We start from the raw sequence: 26,295 nt of genomic DNA on the forward strand, positions 1-26,295 counted from the left end.
CTGGGACATTATATAGTAATGGAAGGGTCTGGTGATGACTGGAGAGGTGACACTGCTGGGACATTATACAGTAATGGAGGGGTCTGGTGATGACTGGAGAGGTGACACTGCTGGGACATTATACAGTAATGGAGGGGTCTGGTGATGACTGGAGAGGTGACACTGCTGGGACATAATACAGTAATGGAGGGGTCTGGTGATGACTGGAGAGGTGACACTGCTGGGACATTATACAGTAATGGAGGGGTCTGGTGATGACTGGAGAGGTGACACTGCTGGGAATGCTGGGACATTATACAGTAATGGAGGGGTCTGGTGATGACTGGAGAGGTGACACTGCTGGGACATTATATAGTAATGGAGGGGTCTGGTGATGACTGGAGAGGTGACACTGCTGGGAATGCTGGGACATTATACAGTAATGGAGGGGTCTGGTGATGACTGGAGAGGTGACCCTGCTGGGACATTATACAGTAATGGAGGGGTCTGGTGATGACTGGAGAGGTGACACTGCTGGGAATGCTGGGACATTATACAGTAACACCACTGGAGGGGTCGGGGTGATGACTGTATCATTATGTGTCAGGTTCCTATAAGGTGTCAGGACGTGGCGGTCTATTTCTCCATGGAGGAGTGGGAGTATGTAGAAGGACACAAGGATCAGTACAAGGATCAGGTCATGATGGAGGATCAGCAGCCCCTCACATCACCAGGTAATAGACATGACTATATACACACGTCCTCTCATTATTTGTATGTAAAGAATGAATTCAGTCTCTGTATGTGTTCCCTACAGTCAGATCCAGTAAGAGAACAGCACCAGAGAGGTGTCCCCGTCATCCTGATGAGCAGTATATGGAGGATATAGATCTGATCTATATTAATTCTCCAGACATAATAATAAAAGAAGAAGTGGAGACAGATGTGAGCAGTGATGAGCAGTATAAAGAGGACATTCCTACAGGAAACCACCCCGGTAAGTAGTAACCACTAAATACTGCACGTCCTGAGAAAGCCAGGATGTTCCTTTCCACCTATTGTCGTGAATGGGGTTAAATAAAAATCTCTTTATCGCCATGTTCGGATCCCTATAACTGTTTTATGTTTCTAGTCTTAGAGCTGTGAGGGTCATATTTTGCACCGCGAGCTGTCGTTTTTAGGAGAACCACTTTAGCTTAGTTTTACATTTTTGATCTCCCTTTTTATTAAACATTTTTTTGTGACCAAAAAGTAGCAATTTAGGCATTTTGATATTTTTTTTGCGTTTACCTAGTCGACCCTGCAGGATCAGGAATTTAATAATTTATTTAGTTCGGACAATTCTGCACGTGGTAATACCAACAACTTAAAGTGCCTAAAATGTAGCTTAATGGGGTTATTCTGGAAAAAAACGTATTTTATATATCAACTGGCTTCAGAAAGTTTAACAGATTTGTAAATTACTTCTATTAAAAAATCTTAATCCTTTCAGTACTTATGAGCTTCAGAAGTTGAGTTGTTCTTTTCTGTCTAAGTGCTCTCTGATGACACCTGTCTCGGGAACCGCCCAATTTAGAAGAGGTTTGCTATGAGGATTTGCTTCTAAACTGGGCGGTTCCCGAGACACGTGTCATCAGAGAGCACTTAGACAGAAAAGAACAACTCAACTTCTGAAGCTTATAAGTTGAGATGAGCGAACTTACAGTAAATTCGATTCGTCACGAACTTCTCGGCTCGGCAGTTGATGACTTTTCCTGCATAAATTAGTTCAGCTTTCAAGTGCTCCCGTGGGCTGGAAAAGGTGGATACAGTCCTAGGAGACTCTTTCCTAGGACTGTATCCACCTTTTCCAGCCCACCGGAGCACCGGAAAGCTGAACTAATTTATGCAGGAAAAGTCATCAACTGCCGAGCCGAGAAGTTCGCTCATCTCTTTTTTTAATAGAAGTCATTTACAAATCTGTTTAACTTTCTGGAGCCAGTTGATATAAAAAAAAAAGTTTTTTCCCTGGATAACCCCTTTAAAGTGCCTAAAATGTAGCCTAAAATGTCTATAATGTAGCCTAAAGTTCCTATAATGTAGCTTAAAGTGCCTAGAATGTAGCCTAAGGTACCTATAATGTAGCCTAAAGTGCCTATAATGTAGCCTAAAGTCCCTATAATGTAGCCTAAAGTGCCTACAATGTAGCTTAAAGTGCCTATAATGTAGCCTAAAGTGACTAGAATGTAGCCTAAAGTGCCTACAATGTAGCTTAAAGTGCCTATAATGTAGCCTAAAGTGCCTATTATGTAGCCTAAAGTCCCTATAATGTAGCCTAAAGTGCCTACAATGTAGCTTAAAGTGCCTATAATGTAGCCTAAAGTGACTAGAATGTAGCCTAAAGTCCCTATAATGTAGCCTAAAGTCCCTAGAATGTAGCTTAAAGTGCCTATAATGTAGCCTAAAGTTCCTATAATGTAGCTTAAAGTGCCTAGAATGTAGCCTAAAGTGCCTATAATGTAGCCTAAAGTGCCTACAATGTAGCCTAAAGTGCCTATAATGTAGCCTAAAGTGCCTATAATGTAGCCTAAAGTGCCTACAATGTAGCCTAAAGTGCCTATAATGTAGCCTAAAGTCCCTATAATGTAGCCTAAAGTGCATATAATATAGCTTAAAGTGCCTAAAATGTAGCTTAAAGTGCCTATAATGTAGCCTAAAGTGCCTATAATGTAGCCTAAAGTGCCTAAAATGTAGCTTAAAGTGCCTATTATGTAGCCTAAAATGTAGCTTAAAGTGCTAAATATGTAGCTTAAAGTGCCTAAAATGTAGCTTAAAGCGCCTAAAATGTAGCCTAAAGCGACTATAATGTAGCCTAAAGTGCCTATAATGTAGCTTAAAGTGCCTATTATCTAGCCTAAAGTGCCTAAAATGTAGCCTAAAGTGCCTAAAATGTAGCCTAAAGTGCCTAGAATGTAGCTTAAAGTGCCTATTATCTAGCCTAAAGTGCCTAAAATGTAGCCTAAAGTGCCTAAAATGTAGCCTAAACTGCCTAGAATGTAGCTTAAAGTGCCTATTATCTAGCCTAAAGTGCCTAAAATGTAGCCTAAAGTGCCTAAAATGTAGCCTAAAGTGCCTATAATGTAGCTTAAAGTGCCTAAAATGTAGCTTAAAGTGCCTATAATGTAGCTTAAAGTGCCTATAATGTAGCCTAAAGTGCCTATAATGTAGCCTAAAGTGCCTATAATATAGCTTAAAGTGCCTAAAATGTAGCCTAAAGTGCCTATAATGTAGCCTAAAGTGCCTATAATGTAGCTTAAAGTGCCTATTATGTAGCCTAAAGTGCCTATAATGTAGCTTAAAGTGCCTATTATGTAGCCTAAAATGTAGCTTAAAGTGCTAAAAATGTAGCTTAAAGTGCCTAGAATGTAGCTTAAAGTCCCTAGAATGTAGCTTAAAGTGCCTATAATGTAGCCTAAAGTGCCTATAATGTAGCCTAAAGTGCCTATAATGTAGCCTAAAGTGCCTATAATGTAGCCTAAAGTGCCTAGAATGTAGCCTAAAGTGCCTATAATGTAGCCTAAAGTGCCTATAATGTAGCCTAAAGTGCCTAGAATGTAGCTTAAAGTGCCTAAAATGCAGCCTAAAGTGCCTATAATGTAGCTTAAAGTGCCTAAAATGTAGCCTAAAGTGCCTATAATGTAGCCTAAAGTGCCTATAATGTAGCCTAAAGTGCCTATAATGTAGCCTAAAGTGCCTAGAATGTAGCTTAAAGTGCCTAAAATGCAGCCTAAAGTGCCTAGAATGTAGCCTAAAGTGCCTATAATGTAGCCTAAAGCGACTATAATGTAGCTTAAAGTGCCTAAAATGCAGCCTAAAGTGCCTATAATGCAGCCTAAAGTGCCTATAATGTAGCTTAAAGTGCCTATAATGTAGCTTAAAGTGCCTAAAATGTAGCTTAAAGTGCATAGAATGTAGCTTTTATTCGCCAAAATATATCACACAACTAAAATATGAAGACGGAAATTTAAGGAACTCGAAAGGCCGTATACAAAATTTTAGCGTAAAGTAGGACTCTGCAGTCAAAGAGATAAATCATAGACAGATGTGGCTACTGTAGACTTGTAGTAGCGCCGAATGACAAGACGTAATAAAGATATAAAGCACAGTATTGATGAATGAGGGGATGATGGGCAAATACGGGAATAATGCGAAAAGATGGAATGAGCGCCATAGGCGGACTGTGCAATGAGGAAACCCTGACCTACAAGTAAGGGTGTTGGGGGGGGTGAAAGGTAATAGCTGGCCAAGGGCCTTCACTACTCCTACATACACTCTATTCTGGGGGTCCTATGCCTAGGTGGGGTGATCAACGAAGGACGGACCCACACAGGAACCTAACAGTACCCATACGACTCCTTAAAGGGGTACTCCGCCCTTAGACATCTTATCACCTATCCAAAGGATAAGGGATAAGATGTCTAAGGGCAGAGTATGGCTGCGGCACCCCAGACATCCGGTGCACGGAGCGAACGTCGCTCTGTGCCGGATGACTGGCGATGCGGGGCGGAGGCTCGTGACATCACAGCCACGCCCCCTCAATGCAAGCCTATGGGAGGGGGCGTGATGTCCGTCACGCCCCCTCCCATAGACTTGCATTGAGGGGGCGTGGCCGTGACCTCACGAGCCTCCGGCGCTGCACCGGACGCTCTAAACGAACCCCGGATGCAACAGCGAGATCGGGGGGTCCCCAGCAGCGGGACCCCCGAGATCAGACATCCCCTATCCTTTGGATAGGGGATAAGATGTCTAGGGGCGGAATACCCCTTTAAAGACCACACTAGGGTCCCCCCCATACCAAACCATGGTCAATGGATGACCCTCAATGCATGTCCTAAATGTAGACAACCGCCATGGCTATAAAACACCCCCAGCATGTGACAGCGCAGGGTGACGGGAGCGGGGAACCCAGACTGGGGACTTACCGTCCAGATTGAAGACCTACCTGCTTTCTTTTTGAGGCAGTGCTCTGCCCAGGTCCCCACCGCGTGGGTGGACTCTTTCTATGCCACAGAAGGGCAGAACGTCCGTATTACCTCCATGACTCAAATTTAAAGGGGTACTCCGGTGAAGAATTTTTTTTTTTTTTTTTTAAATCAACTGGTGCCAAAAAGTTAAACAGATGTGTAAATTACTTCTATTTAAAAATCTTAATCCTTCCAGTACTTATCAGCTGCTGTGTGCTCCACAGTTGTGATGTTCTTTTCTGTCTGACCACAGCGCTCTCTGCTGACACCTCTGTCCATTTTAGGAACTGTCCAGAGCAGGAGACAATCCCCATAGCAAACCTCTCCGTACTTATCAGCTGCTGTATAATACAGAGGAAGTTCTTTTCTTTTTGAATTTCTTCTCTGTCTGACCACAGTGCTCTCTGCTGACACCTCTGAACTGTCAAGAGTACAAGCAAATCCCCATAGCAAACCTCTTCTACTCTGGACAGTTCCTGACATGGACAGAGGTGTCAGCAGAGAGCACTGTGGTCAGACTGGAAAGAACTACACAACTTCCTGTGGAGCATACAGCAGCTGATAAGTACTGGAAGGATAAATTATTATTTTTTTTTTAATAGAAGTAATTTACAAATCTATATAATTTTCTGGCACCAGTTGATTTTAAAATAAATAGTTTTCCACCGGAGTACCCCTTTAAATAGGAAGACATTTCTGGTAAGTCTGTACATAGGGAGCCCAAAGTGAACTTACTGTGCTGCTGAAAGTGGGTATCTCTAGATGAGAGGTAATATTCCAAGGTCAGGCTATACATGGTTAAAATAGACAGGTGTATTGTTAGCATTCTCCTTTTTCCTATTTCGCACCCAAAAAAAAACAAAAAAACAATATATAACATTGTAGTAATTAATAAAAAATAAATTAAAAAAAAAAGGGAAAAAAAAATCTGAATTTTTTTTTAAAGGGGTATTCCAGGAAAAAAACGATATATATATATATATATATATATATATATATATATATATATCAACTGGCTCCAGAAAGTTAAACAGATTTGTAAATTACTTCTATTAAAAAAATCTTAATCCTTTCAGTACTTATGAGCTTCTGAAGTTAAGTTGTTCTTTTCTATCTAAGTCATCTCTGATGACACGTGTCTCGGGAACTGTCCAGTTTAGAAGCAAATCCCCATAGCAAACCTCTTCTAAATTGGGCGGTTCCCGAGACAGGTGTCATCAGAGAGGATTTTGACAGAAAAGGACAACCTTAACTTCAGAAGCTCATAAGTACTGAAAGGATTAAGATTTGTTAATTGGAGTAATTTACAAATCTGTTTAGCTTTCTGGAGCCAGTTGATATATATAAAAAAGTTTTTTTCCTGGAATACCCCTTTAAATACATTTTTACCATTAGAATCGTAGGGTAAATTTTGCGTCAGAATTGTCAGGAAACATGAGTATGAGCCTTGGAGAATGTCCTGTCATTCAGACTAAATCCCACATTACGACCTTCAAATACTGCGGCTCCTAAACTTTTGTTCTTTTTGGTGTAAACGCCTTTGAAAACGCAGCGTGACCGTTGTGCTCCAAAAGTCTTGGCCCAAAACTCGGTAAAAAGTAGCGCCGAAAAGTTTTTTTTGTACGTCCCTTATTGTTTTAAATTTTTTTATTATTTATTTTTAATTATTTTATTTTGTTGCCGATGTTTGTACATGATGCATGTATCTTTAACCCCTTAAAGGGGTTCTCCGGTGGAAAACATATTTTTTTTTTTTTAAATCAACTGGTGCCAGAAAGTTAAACAGATTTGTAAATTACTTCTATTAAAAAATATTAATCCTTCCTATACTTTTTAGCAGCTGTATGCTACAGAGGAAATTCTTTTCTTTTTGAATTTCTTTTTTTGTCTTGTCCACAGTGCTCTCTGCTGACACCTGATGCCCATATCAGGAACTGTCCAGGGCAGGTGTCAGCAGAGAGCACTGTGGACAAGACAAAAAAGAAATTCAAAAAGAAAAGAATTTCCTCCGTAGCATACAGCTGCTAAAAAGTATAGGAAGGGTAAAGATTTGTCATTTACAAATCTGTTTAACCTTCTGGCACCAGTTGATTTAAAAAAAAATAAAAAAACAACATTTCCACCGGAGTAACCCTTTAAGGACACAGCCCATTTTAACCTTAAAGGGGTACTCCCATGGAAAACTTTTTTTTTAAATCAACTGGTGCCAGAATGTTAAACAGATTTGTAAATCGCTTCTATTAAAAAATCTTAATCCTTCCAGTACTTTTTAGGGGCTGTATACTAAAGAGAAATCCAAAAAAGAAATGCATTTCCTCTGATGTCCTGACCACAGTGCTCTCTGCTGACCTCTGCTGTCCATTTTAGGAACTGTCAAGAGTAGGAAAAAATCCCAATAGCAAACATATGCTGCTCTGGACAGTTCCTAAAATGGACAGCAGAGGTCAGCAGAGAGCACTGTGGTCAGGACATCAGAGGAAATGTATTTCTTTTTTTGGATTTCTCTTTAGTATACAGCCCCCAATAAGTACTGGAAGGATTAAGATTTTTTAATAGAAGTGATTTACAAATCTGTTTAACTTTCTGGCACCAGTTGATTTAAAAAATAAAGTTTTCCACGGGAGTACCCCTTTAAGGACCAGGCTTATCTTAATTTTTGCATTTTCGTTTTTTCCTCCTCACCTTCTAAAATCCATAACCTAAAATGTACGGTAAACCCAAAAAAAAAAAAATTTTCTGTGTAAGGAAATTTAAACAAAAATTAAAATTTTGCTAATTTGGTGGGTTTCTTGTTTTCACGCTGTACACTTTACTGTAAAAATGAAACTTTTTTTTTTTTTTACATTTACGACACATGTCCTTAAGGGGTTAAAGAAGAAGTCCAGTGCTAAGAAATTTAACCCCTGGGGGTTCCGACCGCTGGGTCCGGGCCACGATCTCCCGTTCGGGGCCCCAATTTGACCCCGGCTGAGCTGCTGTGTGTGATGTTTTGCACAAAGCAGCTCAGATGGTACAAACACGCCCCCTCCATTCCTCTCCCATAGAAATGAATGGAAGGGGCATGTGTCGGAAGGGGCATGTGTCGGAAGGGGCATGTGTCGGAAGGGGCATGTGTCGGAAGGGGCATGTGTCGACAAGATTTTTTTTTTTCATGATTTTTTTTTTTTTTTGTTATTCTCTGCAGATTCTTGTAGCAGGAGATCAGAGGAGAATCTTATATCTTCAGATTATAAAGCAGATGATGATATCACACAAGATACATATGAAGAACATTCCATTATCCCAGATACACCCTCAGCCCTTCACAGCCAAGATCTGTCATCTCATCCTTATATACAGGTCCTGTCTTCTCATTCATCACTGGATGTTCAGCAATATAATAGCACCAGAAATTTTGAGCTTCAAAAAGCTCTCATCACAGAGAAGAAGCCATTTATATGTTCAGAATGTGGGAAATATTTTACCATAAAATCTAATCTTGTTAAACATTTGAGAGTTCACACAGGAGAGAAGCCATTTTCATGTTTAGAATGCGGGAAATGTTTTACCATAAGATCAAATCTTGTTATACATCTGAGAAATCACACAGGAGAGAAGCCATTTTCATGTTCAGAATGTTGGAAAGGTTTTACTCAGAAATCATATCTCGTTCAACATCAAAAAATTCACACAGGGGAAAAGCCGTATTCATGTTCAGAATGTGCACATTGTTTTAGCAAGAAGTCAAGCCTGGTTAAACATCAAAGAAGTCACACAGGGGAGAAGCCATTTTCGTGTTTGCAATGTGGGAAATATTTTTCTCGGAAATCACATGTTGTTGAACATCAGAGAGTTCACACAGGGGAGAAACCATTTTCGTGTTCAGAATGTGGGAAATGTTTTACTTATAAATCAAATCTGGTTGCACATCAAAAAACTCACACAGGGGAGAAGCCGTTTTCATGTGCAGAATGCGGAAAATGTTTTACTCACAAATCAGATCTTGGCAAACATCAGAGAACTCACACAGGGGAGAAGCTATTTCATGCATAGAATGCGGGAAATGTTTTACACAAACAAAACATCTGTTTTTCTTAATTGTGTTTGTGTTAACATAAGTAGCGTATTAAAATAATGTTATGTATATGTGTGATCTGTTCTATTATTTATTAATGATAAAAGCCTTTACCGGGGGCGGCCACGTTTAATGGTATTTGTGTACTGGGTCACTGCACGACACAGACACCGGTGCTTTACGGCAGACGCTGTGCAGAAGAGATAGAAGATGTCTCCCGACTCATAGACTAATGAGCCCAGACCTCTGAAGACGCTCGGCTGAGTGAAACATGTCGGGGGCTGAGTGTGTTAATATTTTAAAGTCTAGTGTCGCCAGAGTACCTTAACCCCTTAAGGACTCGAGTTTTTGCACTTTCGTTTTTTCCTCCTTACCTTTAAAAAAAATTTAAGAAAAAAAACGCCATTTTGGAAGTGTTATAGCTCCCTCTAGTGGCTATAACACTGCACACACTGATCTTTTACATCGATCAATGGCCGTGGCCCCGCGTTATAGAAAGGGAGCGGACTCTTTACTTCTAATTACTTGTATTTAAAAATCTTAATCCTTTTAGTACTTTTTAGCAGCTGTCGTCACGTCCCCCTCCCATAGACTTGCATTAAGGGGGCGTGGCTGTGATGTCACAAGCCTCCGCCCTGCATCGTCAGTCTCTGGCACAGAATGAAGTTCGCTCCATGCACCTCATGTCTGGGGTGCCGCAGCCGAGATCACGGGAGGACCCCCCCCCCCCCCCCCCCCCCCCGCCATCAGACACACAGTGCTCTCTGCTGACACCTCTGTCCATGTCAGGAACTGTCAAGAACAGGAGAGGTTTACTATGGGGATTGTCTCCTGGTCTGGACAGTTCCTGACATGAACAGAGGTGTCAGCAGAGAGCACTGTGGTCACACTGGAAAGGAGAGAACTGTGGAGCATACAGCAGCTGATAAGTACTGGAAGGATTAGGATTTTTAAATCAAAGTAATTTACAAATCAGTTAAACTTTCTGGCTCCAGTTGATTTAAAAAATAACCAATAAACTACAGCTGTTTTGCACATATCTGGAGTTTTCCATTTTTGGTACTGCGCCCACTTCGAGGGAATATACTGGCGGAAGATGAGTCTCCCCTTAAAACTGATGAGACTCATCAACCAAGAGGTCCCTGAGGGGTACGTAGGCCTCCAAAAGTTTGGCCCCAAAGTGATCGATGAGCGGCCTCACTTTGTAAAGCCGGTCATAGGCGGGATCACCTGGGGGCGGACATGCCGCATTATCAGTGTAATGGAGGCATTTCCGAATGGCTTCGAACCGGTTCCGTGCCATGACCATACTGTACAGCGGGGTCTGGTATAGGATGTCCCGCTCCAGTACTGCCTGACAATAGGTTTTTTGACCAGGCCCAAGTGCAGCACGAGGCCCCAAAATGTCCTAATTTCTGCTGAATCAATGGCGCGCCATTCATTGGACCTGGCCAAAAAAGAATCGGGGGGTGGGCGATGAACTGCCTGGCGTACAGATTCGTCTGCTCCACCATGTGATGGACAAAACGGTCACTGAAAAAATAACTGAAATAGTCAAATTCAGTGAACCCAGAATTGTCAATCCGGATTCTGGAGGCGCCAACAAACTCCGGAACCCGTGGCTGATAACCCTCTGGGGGTCTCCAGACAGGTTCACCGGAAGGGGGCTCCGGTACAATTGTCTGGGGGGTCGGACTCCTAGCATTGTCGCTTGTACTAGTGCGGGCCACAGGGCCACTATCATGGGGGGTATATACTGTGTGTGTGGTTGGTGTATACTATATATAACAGTGTGTGATTAGAAATCACACACTGTTATATGGGCAAAAATAAAAAGCTGCGGCCCCAAAAAAAAAAAGGGGGCAAATCACAGCGCCCTGAACCCCTAATAGGGCCCGGGTCACACTGAAAAAACTGGGGTGGACCCTTGTGGACCTATTAGGGGGTCGGGGGGAATTTTTTACTTTTTACCCTACCTTTACCTGGATTGTATCCTTTCCCTGCTCTATGGGGGGCTTCTTTCCTTCTGAGGGGGCTCCGATCTCGGCAGAAGGGGGGGGGGGGGGGAGGGTCCCTGGCTTCCTCTAGCAGCTCTGACCACTGACTAAACTCAGCCAGCCGTGGGAAGATGCTGTTAACCCCTCCCCTGCCGGCTGCTATTGGCTGGAGCGTTCCTGGGGGGGGGGGATGAAATCACCACCTCCCCATATATACAGTAGGTGATAGGTGTATCGCCCTGTATGTCCGGGTCAGCGGGTCACACTGACCCGGACAGCGGCAGATTTCACCAACGATCTCACCAACGATCTGCCGCGATCGCCAACATGGGGGAGGGGGTCTGATGACCCCCTTCGGCATTTGCACGGGATGCCTGCTGATCGATATTAGCAGTCACCCCGGTCCGGTCCCAGCTCGGCGGGGACCGAAATTCTCCATGACGTAGGTGTACGTCCTTGGTCCTTAAGTACCAGGGAGCTAGGACGTACGTGCACGCCCTTGGTCCTTAAGAGGTTAAGGTTCACCTGTAAGGCCGGCAACATATCAGCCAATGTGGGTGGGGCTTATAGCTTCCTCCCATTGTATGTGTTCCCAGCCACACTGGAGGTAACTGGGAGGACGCTGGGAGTTTGACCTAATGTTGCTGTAATTGCCCACTGGCCCCTGGGTTTTGCCCAGATAGATTTAGCGATAGGTCCGGTGTCACTTGAGAAACCTTGGCGTTGGTGTGCGGGCTCTGGTGTGTCCTTCATATAAGGATATACTGGCGTTGGTGTGCGGGCTCTGGTGTCCTTCATATAAGGATACACTGGCGAATGTCTCAATTTTACATCAGTGTTCAGGGATTAGACAATGTATTGTATACATCTACCACAGTAGTGCACCTATATTCCTGTATTATTCTAATTGTTACATATCCACAATGTTTATCGGGTGTAGGATCCTATTGTGGCACTTGTAGTCCGCTGCAGGCATCCTCGCCCCTAGCAACGGACTACAAGGGCAGGATCTGCTCCCACAGTATAAATGCACAACCGCATTTCGGGTAGAGCACCTCCAGCCATTTGAGACAACATTTTTTCTTCTTGATATTTAACACACACACAGCTCTGCTACATGTACATTACACATATACAGCTCAACTACATGCACATTACACATATACAGCTCAACTACATGCACATTACACATATACAGCTCTACTGTGTACACATACAGCTCAGCTACATGTACATTACACATATACAGCTCTACTGTGTACACATACAGCTCAGCTACATGTACATTACACATATACAGCTCTACTGTGTACACATACAGCTCAGCTACATGTACATTACACATATACAGCTCTACTGTGTACACATACAGCTCAGCTACATGTACATTACACATATACAGCTCAGCTACATGTACATTACACATATACAGTTCAACTACATGCACATTACACATATACAGCTCAACTACATGCACATTACACATATACAGCTCTACTGTGTACACATACAGCTCAGCTACATGTACATTACACATACACAGCTCTACTGTGTACACATACAGCTCAGCTACATGCACATTACACATATACAGCTCTACTGTGTACACATACAGCTCAGCTACATGTACATTACACATATACAGCTCTACTGTGTACACATACAGCTCAGCTACATGTACATTACACATATACAGCTCTACTGTGTACACATACAGCTCAGCTACATGTACATTACACATATACAGCTCTACTGTGTACACATACAGCTCAGCTACATGCACATTACATATATACAGCTCTACTGTGTACACATAAAGCTCAGCTACATGTACATTACATATATACAGCTCTACTGTGTACACATACAGCTCAGCTACATGTACATTACATATATACAGCTCTACTGTGTACACATACAGCTCAGCTACATGTACATACAGCTCAGCTACACATATACAGCTCTACTGTGTTCACATACAGCTCAGCTACATGTACATTACACATATACAGCTCTACTGTGTTCACATACAGCTCAGCTACATGTACATTACACATATACAGCTCTACTGTGTACACATACAGCTCAGCTACATGTACATTACACATATACAGCTCTACTGTGTACACATACAGCTCAGCTACATGCACATTACACATATACAGCTCTACTGTGTACACATACAGCTCAGCTACATGTACATCACACATATACAGCTCTACTGTGTTCACATACAGCTCAGCTACATGTACATTACACATATACAGCTCTACTGTGTACACATACAGCTCAGCTACATGTACATTACACATATACAGCTCTACTGTGTACACATACAGCTCAGCTACATGTACATTACACATATACAGCTCTACTGTGTACACATACAGCTCAGCTACATGCACATTACATATATACAGCTCTACTGTGTACACATAAAGCTCAGCTACATGTACATTACATATATACAGCTCTACTGTGTACACATACAGCTCAGCTACATGTACATTACATATATACAGCTCTACTGTGTACACATACAGCTCAGCTACATGTACATTACACATATACAGCTCTACTGTGTACACATACAGCTCAGCTACATGTACATTACACATATACAGCTCTACTGTGTACACATACAGCTCAGCTACATGTACATTACACATATACAGCTCTACTGTGTACACATACAGCTCAGCTACATGCACATTACACATATACAGCTCTACTGTGTACACATACAGCTCAGCTACATGTACATTACACATATACAGCTCTACTGTGTACACATACAGCTCAGCTACATGCACATTACACATATACAGCTCTACTGTGTACACATACAGCTCAGCTACATGTACATCACACATATACAGCTCTACTGTGTTCACATACAGCTCAGCTACATGTACATTACACATATACAGCTCTACTGTGTACACATACAGCTCAGCTACATGTACATTACACATATACAGCTCTACTGTGTACACATACAGCTCAGCTACATGTACATTACACATATACAGCTCTACTGTGTACACATACAGCTCAGCTACATGCACATTACACATATACATCTCTACTGTGTACACATACAGCTCAGCTACATGTACATTACACATATACAGCTCTACTGTGTACACATACAGCTCAGCTACATGTACATTACACATATACAGCTCTACTGTGTACACATACAGCTCAGCTACATGCACATTACACATATACAGCTCTACTGTGTACACACAGCTCAGCTACATGTACATTACACATATACAGCACTACTGTGTACACATACAGCTCAGCTACATGCACATTACACATATACAGCTCTACTGTGTACACATACAGCTCAGCTACATGTACATTACACATATACAGCTCTACTGTGTACACATACAGCTCAGCTACATGTACATTACACATATACAGCTCTACTGTGTACACATACAGCTCAGCTACATGTACATTACACATATACAGCTCTACTGTGTACACACAGCTCAGCTACATGTACATTACACATATACAGCACTACTGTGTACACATACAGCTCAGCTACATGCACATTACACATATACAGCTCTACTGTGTACACATACAGCTCAGCTACATGTACATTACATATATACAGCTCTACTGTGTACACATACAGCTCAGCTACATGTACATTACACATATACAGCTCTACTGTGTACACATACAGCTCAGCTACATGTACATTACACATATACAGCTCTACTGTGTACACATACAGCTCAGCTACATGTACATTACACATATACAGCTCTACTGTGTACACATACAGCTCAGCTACATGTACATTACACATATACAGCTCAGCTACATGTACATTACACATATACAGCTCAACTACATGCACATTACACATATACAGCTCAACTACATGCACATTACACATATACAGCTCTACTGTGTACACATACAGCTCAGCTACATGTACATTACACATATACAACTCTACTGTGTACACATACAGCTCAGCTACATGTACATTACACATATACAGCTCTACTGTGTACACATACAGCTCAGCTACATGTACATTACACATATACAGCTCTACTGTGTACACATACAGCTCAGCTACATGCACATTACACATATACAGCTCTACTGTGTACACATACAGCTCAGCTACATGTACATTACACATATACAGCTCTACTGTGTACACATACAGCTCAGCTACATGTACATTACACATATACAGCTCTACTGTGTACACATACAGCTCAGCTACATGTACATTACACATATACAGCTCTACTGTGTACACATACAGCTCAGCTACATGTACATTACACATATACAGCTCAGCTACATGTACATTACACATATACAGTTCAACTACATGCACATTACACATATACAGCTCAACTACATGCACATTACACATATACAGCTCTACTGTGTACACATACAGCTCAGCTACATGTACATTACACATACACAGCTCTACTGTGTACACATACAGCTCAGCTACATGCACATTACACATATACAGCTCTACTGTGTACACATACAGCTCAGCTACATGTACATCACACATATACAGCTCTACTGTGTACACATACAGCTCAGCTACATGTACATTACACATATACAGCTCTACTGTGTACACATACAGCTCAGCTACATGTACATTACACATATACAGCTCTACTGTGTACACATACAGCTCAGCTACATGTACATTACACATATACAGCTCTACTGTGTTCACATACAGCTCAGCTACATGTACATTACACATATACAGCTCTACTGTGTTCACATACAGCTCAGCTACATGTACATTACACATATACAGCTCTACTGTGTACACATACAGCTCAGCTACATGTACATTACACATATACAGCTCTACTGTGTACACATACAGCTCAGCTACATGCACATTACACATATACAGCTCTACTGTGTACACATACAGCTCAGCTACATGTACATCACACATATACAGCTCTACTGTGTTCACATACAGCTCAGCTACATGTACATTACACATATACAGCTCTACTGTGTACACATACAGCTCAGCTACATGTACATTACACATATACAGCTCTACTGTGTACACATACAGCTCAGCTACATGTACATTACACATACAGCTCTACTGTGTACACATACAGCTCAGCTACATGTACATTACACATATACAGCTCTACTATGTACACATACAGCTCAGCTACATGTACATTACACATATACAGCTCTACTGTGTACAGATACAGCTCAGCTACATGTACATTACACATATACAGCACTAATGTGTACACATACAGCTCAGCTACATGCACATTACACATATACAGCTCTACTGTGTACACATACAGCTCAGCTACATGCACATTACACATATACAGCTCTACTGTGTACACATACAGCTCAGCTACATGCACATTACACATATACAGCTCTACTGTGTACACATACAGCTCAGCTACATGTACATTACACATATACAGCTCTACTGTGTACACATACAGCTCAGCTACATGTACATTACACATATACAGCTCTACTGTGTACACATACAGCTCAGCTACATGCACATTACATATATACAGCTCTACTGTGTACACATAAAGCTCAGCTACATGTACATTACATATATACAGCTCTACTGTGTACACATTCCGCTCAGCTACATGCACATTACACATATACAGCTCTACTGTGTACACATACAGCTCAGCTACATGTACATTACACATATACAGCTCTACTGTGTACACATACAGCTCAGCTACATGCACATTACACATATACAGCTCTACTGTGTTCACATACAGCTCAGCTACATGTACATTACACATATACAGCTCTACTGTGTTCACATACAGCTCAGCTACATGTACATTACACATATACAGCTCTACTGTGTACACATACAGCTCAGCTACATGTACATTACACATATACAGCTCTACTGTGTACACATACAGCTCAGCTACATGCACATTACACATATACATCTCTACTGTGTACACATACAGCTCAGCTACATGTACATTACACATATACAGCTCTACTGTGTACACATACAGCTCAGCTACATGTACATTACACATATACAGCTCTACTGTGTACACATACAGCTCAGCTACATGCACATTACACATATACAGCTCTACTGTGTACACACAGCTCAGCTACATGTACATTACACATATACAGCACTACTGTGTACACATACAGCTCAGCTACATGCACATTACACATATACAGCTCTACTGTGTACACATACAGCTCAGCTACATGTACATTACACATATACAGCTCTACTGTGTACACATACAGCTCAGCTACATGTACATTACACATATACAGCTCTACTGTGTACACATACAGCTCAGCTACATGTACATTACACATATACAGCTCTACTGTGTACACACAGCTCAGCTACATGTACATTACACATATACAGCACTACTGTGTACACATACAGCTCAGCTACATGCACATTACACATATACAGCTCTACTGTGTACACATACAGCTCAGCTACATGTACATTACATATATACAGCTCTACTGTGTACACATACAGCTCAGCTACATGTACATTACACATATACAGCTCTACTGTGTACACATACAGCTCAGCTACATGTACATTACACATATACAGCTCTACTGTGTACACATACAGCTCAGCTACATGTACATTACACATATACAGCTCTACTGTGTACACATACAGCTCAGCTACATGTACATTACACATATACAGCTCAGCTACATGTACATTACACATATACAGCTCAACTACATGCACATTACACATATACAGCTCAACTACATGCACATTACACATATACAGCTCTACTGTGTACACATACAGCTCAGCTACATGTACATTACACATATACAACTCTACTGTGTACACATACAGCTCAGCTACATGTACATTACACATATACAGCTCTACTGTGTACACATACAGCTCAGCTACATGTACATTACACATATACAGCTCTACTGTGTACACATACAGCTCAGCTACATGCACATTACACATATACAGCTCTACTGTGTACACATACAGCTCAGCTACATGTACATTACACATATACAGCTCTACTGTGTACACATACAGCTCAGCTACATGTACATTACACATATACAGCTCTACTGTGTACACATACAGCTCAGCTACATGTACATTACACATATACAGCTCTACTGTGTACACATACAGCTCAGCTACATGTACATTACACATATACAGCTCAGCTACATGTACATTACACATATACAGCTCTACTGTGTACACATACAGCTCAGCTACATGTACATTACACATATACAGCTCTACTGTGTACACATACAGCTCAGCTACATGTACATTACACATATACAGCTCTACTGTGTACACATACAGCTCAGCTACATGCACATTACACATACAGCTCTACTGTGTACACATACAGCTCAGCTACATGTACATTACACATATACAGCTCTACTGTGTACACATACAGCTCAGCTACATGTACATTACACATATACAGCTCTACTGTGTACACATACAGCTCAGCTACATGTACATTACACATATACAGCTCTACTGTGTACACATACAGCTCAGCTACATGTACATTACACATATACAGCTCTACTGTGTACACATACAGCTCAGCTACATGTACATTACACATATACAGCTCTACTGTGTACACATACAGCTCAGCTACATGTACATTACACATATACAGCTCTACTGTGTACACATACAGCTCAGCTACATGTACATTACACATATACAGCTCTACTGTGTACACATACAGCTCAGCTACATGCACATTACACATATACAGCTCTACTGTGTACACATACAGCTCAGCTACATGTACATTACACATATACAGCTCTACTGTGTACACATACAGCTCAGCTACATGCACATTACACATATACAGCTCTACTGTGTACACATACAGCTCAGCTACATGTACATTACACATATACAGCTCTACTGTGTACACATATACAGCTCAGCTACATGTACATTACACATATACAGCTCTACTGTGTGAACATACAGCTCAGCTACATGTACATTACACATATACAGCTCTACTGTGTACACATACAGCTCAGCTACATGTACATTACACATATACAGCTCAGCTACATGTACATTACACACAGCTCAGCTACATGCATATTACACATATACAGCTCTACTGTGTACACATACAGCTCAGCTACATGTACATTACACATATACAGCTCTACTGTGTACACATACAGCTCAGCTACATGTACATTACACATATACAGCTCTACTGTGTACACATACAGCTCAGCTACATGTACATTACACATATACAGCTCTACTGTGTACACATACAGCTCAGCTACATGTACATTACACATATACAGCTCTACTGTGTACACATACAGCTCAGCTACATGCACATTACACATATACAGCTCTACTGTGTACACATACAGCTCAGCTACATGTACATTACACATATACAGCTCTACTGTGTACACATACAGCTCAGCTACATGCACATTACACATACAGCTCTACTGTGTACACATACAGCTCAGCTACATGTACATTACACATATACAGCTCTACTGTGTACACATACAGCTCAGCTACATGTACATTACACATATACAGCTCTACTGTGTACACATACAGCTCAGCTACATGTACATTATACATATACAGCTCTACTGTGTACACATACAGCTCAGCTACATGTACATTACACATATACAGCTCTACTGTGTACACATACAGCTCAGCTACATGTACATTACACATATACAGCTCTACTGTGTACACATACAGCTCAGCTACATGTACATTACACATATACAGCTCTACTGTGTACACATACAGCTCAGCTACATGTACATTACACATATACAGCTCTACTGTGTACACATACAGCTCAGCTACATGTACATTACACATATACAGCTCTACTGTGTACACATACAGCTCAGCTACATGCACATTACACATATACAGCTCTACTGTGTACACATACAGCTCAGCTACATGTACATTACACATATACAGCTCTACTGTGTACACATACAGCTCAGCTACATGCACATTACACATATACAGCTCTACTGTGTACACATACAGCTCAGCTACATGTACATTACACATATACAGCTCTACTGTGTACACATATACAGCTCAGCTACATGTACATTACACATATACAGCTCTACTGTGTGAACATACAGCTACATGTACATTACACATATACAGCTCTACTGTGTACACATACAGCTCAGCTACATGTACATTACACATATACAGCTCTACTGTGTACACATACAGCTCAGCTACATGTACATTACACATATACAGCTCTACTGTGTACACATACAGCTCAGCTACATGCACATTACACATATACAGCTCTACTGTGTACACATACAGCTCAGCTACATGTACATTACACATATACAGCTCTACTGTGTACACATACAGCTCGGCTACATGCACATTACACATATACAGCTCTACTGTGCACACATACAGCTCAGCTACATGTACATTACACATATACAGCTCTACTGTGCACACATACAGCTCAGCTACATGTACATTACACATATACAGCACTACTGTGTACACATACAGCTCAGCTACATGTACATTACACATATACAGCTCTACTGTGTACACATACAGCTCAGCTACATGTACATTACACCTATACAGCTCTACTGTGTACACATACAGCTCAGCTACATGCACATTACACATATACAGCTCTACTGTGTACACATACAGCTCAGCTACATGTACATTACACATATACAGCTCTACTGTGTACACATACAGCTCAGCTACATGCACATTACACACATACAGCTCAGCTACATGCACATTACACATATACAGCTCTACTGTGTACACATACAGCTCAGCTACATGCACATTACACATATACAGCTCTACTGTGTACACATACAGCTCAGCTACATGCACATTACACATATACAGCTCTACTGTGTACACATACAGCTCAGCTACATGTACATTACACATATACAGCTCTACTGTGTACACATACAGCTCAGCTACATGCACATTACACATATACAGCTCTACTGTGTACACATACAGCTCAGCTACATGTACATTACACATATACAGCTCTACTGTGTACACATACAGCTCAGCTACATGCACATTACACATACAGCTCTACTGTGTACACATACAGCTCAGCTACATGTACATTACACATATACAGCTCTACTGTGTACACATACAGCTCAGCTACATGCACATTACACATATACAGCTCTACTGTGTACACATACAGCTCAGCTACATGTACATTACACATATACAGCTCTACTGTGTACACATACAGCTCAGCTACATGCACATTACACATATACAGCTCTACTGTGTACACATACAGCTCAGCTACATGTACATTACACATATACAGCTCTACTGTGCACACATACAGCTCAGCTACATGCACATTACACATATACAGCTCTACTGTGCACACATACAGCTCAGCTACATGCACATTACACATATACAGCTCTACTGTGTACACATACAGCTCAGCTACATGCACATTACACATATACAGCTCTACTGTGTACACATACAGCTCAGCTACATGTACATTACACATATACAGCACTACTGTGTACACATACAGCTCAGCTACATGTACATTACACATATACAGCACTACTGTGTACACATACAGCTCAGCTACATGTATATTACATATATACAGCTCTACTGTGTACACATACAGCTCAGCTACATGTACATTACACATATACAGCTCTACTGTGTACACATACAGCTCAGCTACATGTACATTACACATATACAGCTCTACTGTGTACACATACAGCTCAGCTACATGTACATTACACATATACAGCTCTACTGTGTACACATACAGCTCAGCTACATGCACATTACACATATACAGCTCTACTGTGTACACATACAGCTCAGCTACATGTACATTACACATATACAGCTCTACTGTGTACACATACAGCTCAGCTACATGTATATTACACATATACAGCACTACTGTGTACACATACAGCTCAGCTACATGTACATTACATATATACAGCTCTACTGTGTACACATACAGCTCAGCTACATGCACATTACACATATACAGCTCTACTGTGTACACATACAGCTCGGCTACATGCACATTACACATATACAGCTCTACTGTGCACACATACAGCTCAGCTACATGTACATTACACATATACAGCTCTACTGTGCACACATACAGCTCAGCTACATGTACATTACACATATACAGCACTACTGTGTACACATACAGCTCAGCTACATGTACATTACACATATACAGCTCTACTGTGTACACATACAGCTCAGCTACATGTACATTACACATATACAGCTCTACTGTGTACACATACAGCTCAGCTACATGCACATTACACATATACAGCTCTACTGTGTACACATACAGCTCAGCTACATGCACATATACAGCTCTACTGTGTACACATACAGCTCAGCTACATGTACATTACACATATACAGCTCTACTGTGTACACATACAGCTCAGCTACATGTACATTACACATATACAGCTCTACTGTGTACACATACAGCTCAGCTACATGTACATTACACATATACAGCTCTACTGTGTACACATACAGCTCAGCTACATGTACATTACACATATACAGCTCTACTGTGTACACATACAGCTCAGCTACATGTACATTACACATATACAGCTCTACTGTGTACACATACAGCTCAGCTACATGTACATTACACATATACAGCTCTACTGTGTACACATACAGCTCAGCTACATGTACATTACACATATACAGCTCTACTGTGTACACATACAGCTCAGCTACATGCACATTACACATATACAACTCTACTGTGTACACATACAGCTCAGCTACATGTACATTACACATATACAGCTCTACTGTGTACAAATACAGCTCAGCTACATGCACATTACACATATACAGCTCTACTGTGTACACATACAGCTCAGCTACATGCACATTACACATATACAGCTCTACTGTGTACACATACAGCTCAGCTACATGTACATTACACATATACAGCTCTACTTGTGTACACATACAGCTCAGCTACATGCACATTACACATATACAGCTCTACTGTGTACACATACAGCTCAGCTACATGTACATTACACATATACAGCTCTACTGTGTACACATACAGCTCAGCTACATGTACATTACACATATACAGCTCTACTGTGTACACATACAGCTCAGCTACATGTACATTACACATATACAGCTCTACTGTGTACACATACAGCTCAGCTACATGCACATTACACATACAGCTCTACTGTGTACACATACAGCTCAGCTACATGCACATTACACATATACAGCTCTACTGTGTACACATACAGCTCAGCTACATGCACATTACACATATACAGCTCTACTGTGTACACATACAGCTCAGCTACATGCACATTACACATACACAGCTCTACTGTGTACACATACAGCTCAGCTACATGCACATTACACATATACAGCTCTACTGTGTACACATACAGCTCAGCTACATGTACATTACACATACACAGCACTACTGTGTACACATACAGCTCAGCTACATGTACATTACACATATACAGCACTACTGTGTACACATACAGCTCAGCTACATGTATATTACATATATACAGCTCTACTGTGTACACATACAGCTCAGCTACATGTACATTACATATATACAGCTCTACTGTGTACACATACAGCTCAGCTACATGTACATTACACATATACAGCTCTACTGTGTACACATACAGCTCAGCTACATGCACATTACACATATACAGCTCTACTGTGTACACATACAGCTCAGCTACATGCACATTACACATATACAGCTCTACTGTGTACACATACAGCTCAGCTACATGTACATTACACATATACAGCTCTACTGTGTACACATACAGCTCAGCTACATGTACATTACACACATACAGCTCTGCTGTGTACACATACAGCTCAGCTACATGTACATTACACATATACAGCTCTACAGTGTACACATACAGCTCAGCTACATGTACATTACACATATACAGCTCTACTGTGTACACATACAGCTCAGCTACATGTACATTACACATATACAGCTCTACTGTGTACACATACAGCTCAGCTACATGCACATTACACATATACAGCTCTACTGTGTACACATACAGCTCAGCTACATGTACATTACACATATACAGCTCTACTGTGTACACATACAGCTCAGCTACATGTACATTACACATATACAGCTCTACTGTGTACACATACAGCTCAGCTACATGTACATTACACATATACAGCTCTACTGTGTACACATACAGCTCAGCTACATGTACATTACACATATACAGCTCTACTGTGTACACATACAGCTCAGCTACATGTACATTACACATATACAGCTCTACTGTGTACACATACAGCTCAGCTACATGTACATTACACATATACAGCTCTACTGTGTACACATACAGCTCAGCTACATGTACATTACACATATACAGCTCTACTGTGTACACATACAGCTCAGCTACATGCACATTACACATATACAGCTCTACTGTGTACACATACAGCTCAGCTACATGCACATTACACATATACAGCTCTACTGTGTACACATACAGCTCAGCTACATGCACATTACACATATACAGCTCTACTGTGTACACATACAGCTCAGCTACATGTACATTACACATATACAGCTCTACTGTGTACACATACAGCTCAGCTACATGTACATTACACATATACAGCTCTACTGTGTACACATACAGCTCAGCTACATGTACATTACACATATACAGCTCTACTGTGTACACATACAGCTCAGCTACATGCACATTACACATATACAGCTCTACTGTGTACACATACAGCTCAGCTACATGTACATTACACATATACAGCTCTACTGTGTACACATACAGCTCAGCTACATGTACATTACACATATACAGCTCTACTGTGTACACATACAGCTCAGCTACATGTACATTACACATATACAGCTCTACTGTGTACACATACAGCTCAGCTACATGTCACATTACACATATACAGCTCTACTGTGTACACATACAGCTCAGCTACATGTACATTACACATATACAGCTCTACTGTGTACACATACAGCTCAGCTACATGTACATTACACATATACAGCTCTACTGTGTACACATACAGCTCAGCTACATGTACATTACACATATACAGCTCTACTGTGTACACATACAGCTCAGCTACATGTACATTACACATATACAGCTCTACTGTGTACACATACAGCTCAGCTACATGTACATTACACATATACAGCTCTACTGTGTACACATACAGCTCAGCTACATGTACATTACACATATACAGCTCTACTGTGTACACATACAGCTCAGCTACATGTACATTACACATATACAGCTCTACTGTGTACACATACAGCTCAGCTACATGTACATTACACATATACAGCTCTACTGTGTACACATACAGCTCAGCTACATGTACATTACACATATACAGCTCTACTGTGTACACATACAGCTCAGCTACATGTACATTACACATATACAGCTCTACTGTGTACACATACAGCTCAGCTACATGTACATTACACAGCTTACAGCTCAGCTACATGTACATTACACATATACAGCTCTACTGTGTACACATACAGCTCAGCTACATGTACATTACACATATACAGCTCTACTGTGTACACATACAGCTCAGCTACATGTACATTACACATATACAGCTCTACTGTGTACACATACAGCTCAGCTACATGCACATTACACATATACAGCTCTACTGTGTACACATACAGCTCAGCTACATTACACATATACAGCTCTACTGTGTACACATACAGCTCAGCTACATGCACATTACACATATACAGCTCTACTGTGTACACATACAGCTCAGCTACATGTACATTACACATATACAGCTCTTCTGTGTACACATACAGCTCAGCTACATGCACATTACACATATACAGCTCTACTGTGTACACATACAGCTCAGCTACATGTACATTACACATATACAGCTCTACTGTGTACACATACAGTTCAGCTACATGCACATTACACATATACAGCTCTACTGTGT

General features: G+C 41.0%; 1 protein-coding gene across 3 annotated transcripts in view; it reads left to right on the forward strand.

Annotated features, from left to right (window-relative positions):
* The window catches only part of LOC130297475 (zinc finger protein 432-like), a 156,658-nt gene that overhangs the window by 33,687 nt on the left and 96,676 nt on the right, over positions 1-26,295 (forward strand). For 2 of the 3 annotated variants that reach the window (XM_056550008.1, XM_056550001.1), the window contains exon 4: positions 587-713. In XM_056550008.1, coding sequence (XP_056405983.1) covers positions 587-713 — 127 coding nt within the window. Of the gene's footprint in view, positions 1-586; positions 714-796; positions 828-26,295 lie in introns of all 3 variants that reach the window. The other variant, XM_056550016.1, reaches the window with a different exon arrangement.

This window comes from Hyla sarda, chromosome 1 (assembly GCF_029499605.1).
Source record: "Hyla sarda isolate aHylSar1 chromosome 1, aHylSar1.hap1, whole genome shotgun sequence".
Classification (NCBI taxonomy): Eukaryota; Metazoa; Chordata; class Amphibia; order Anura; family Hylidae; genus Hyla; species Hyla sarda.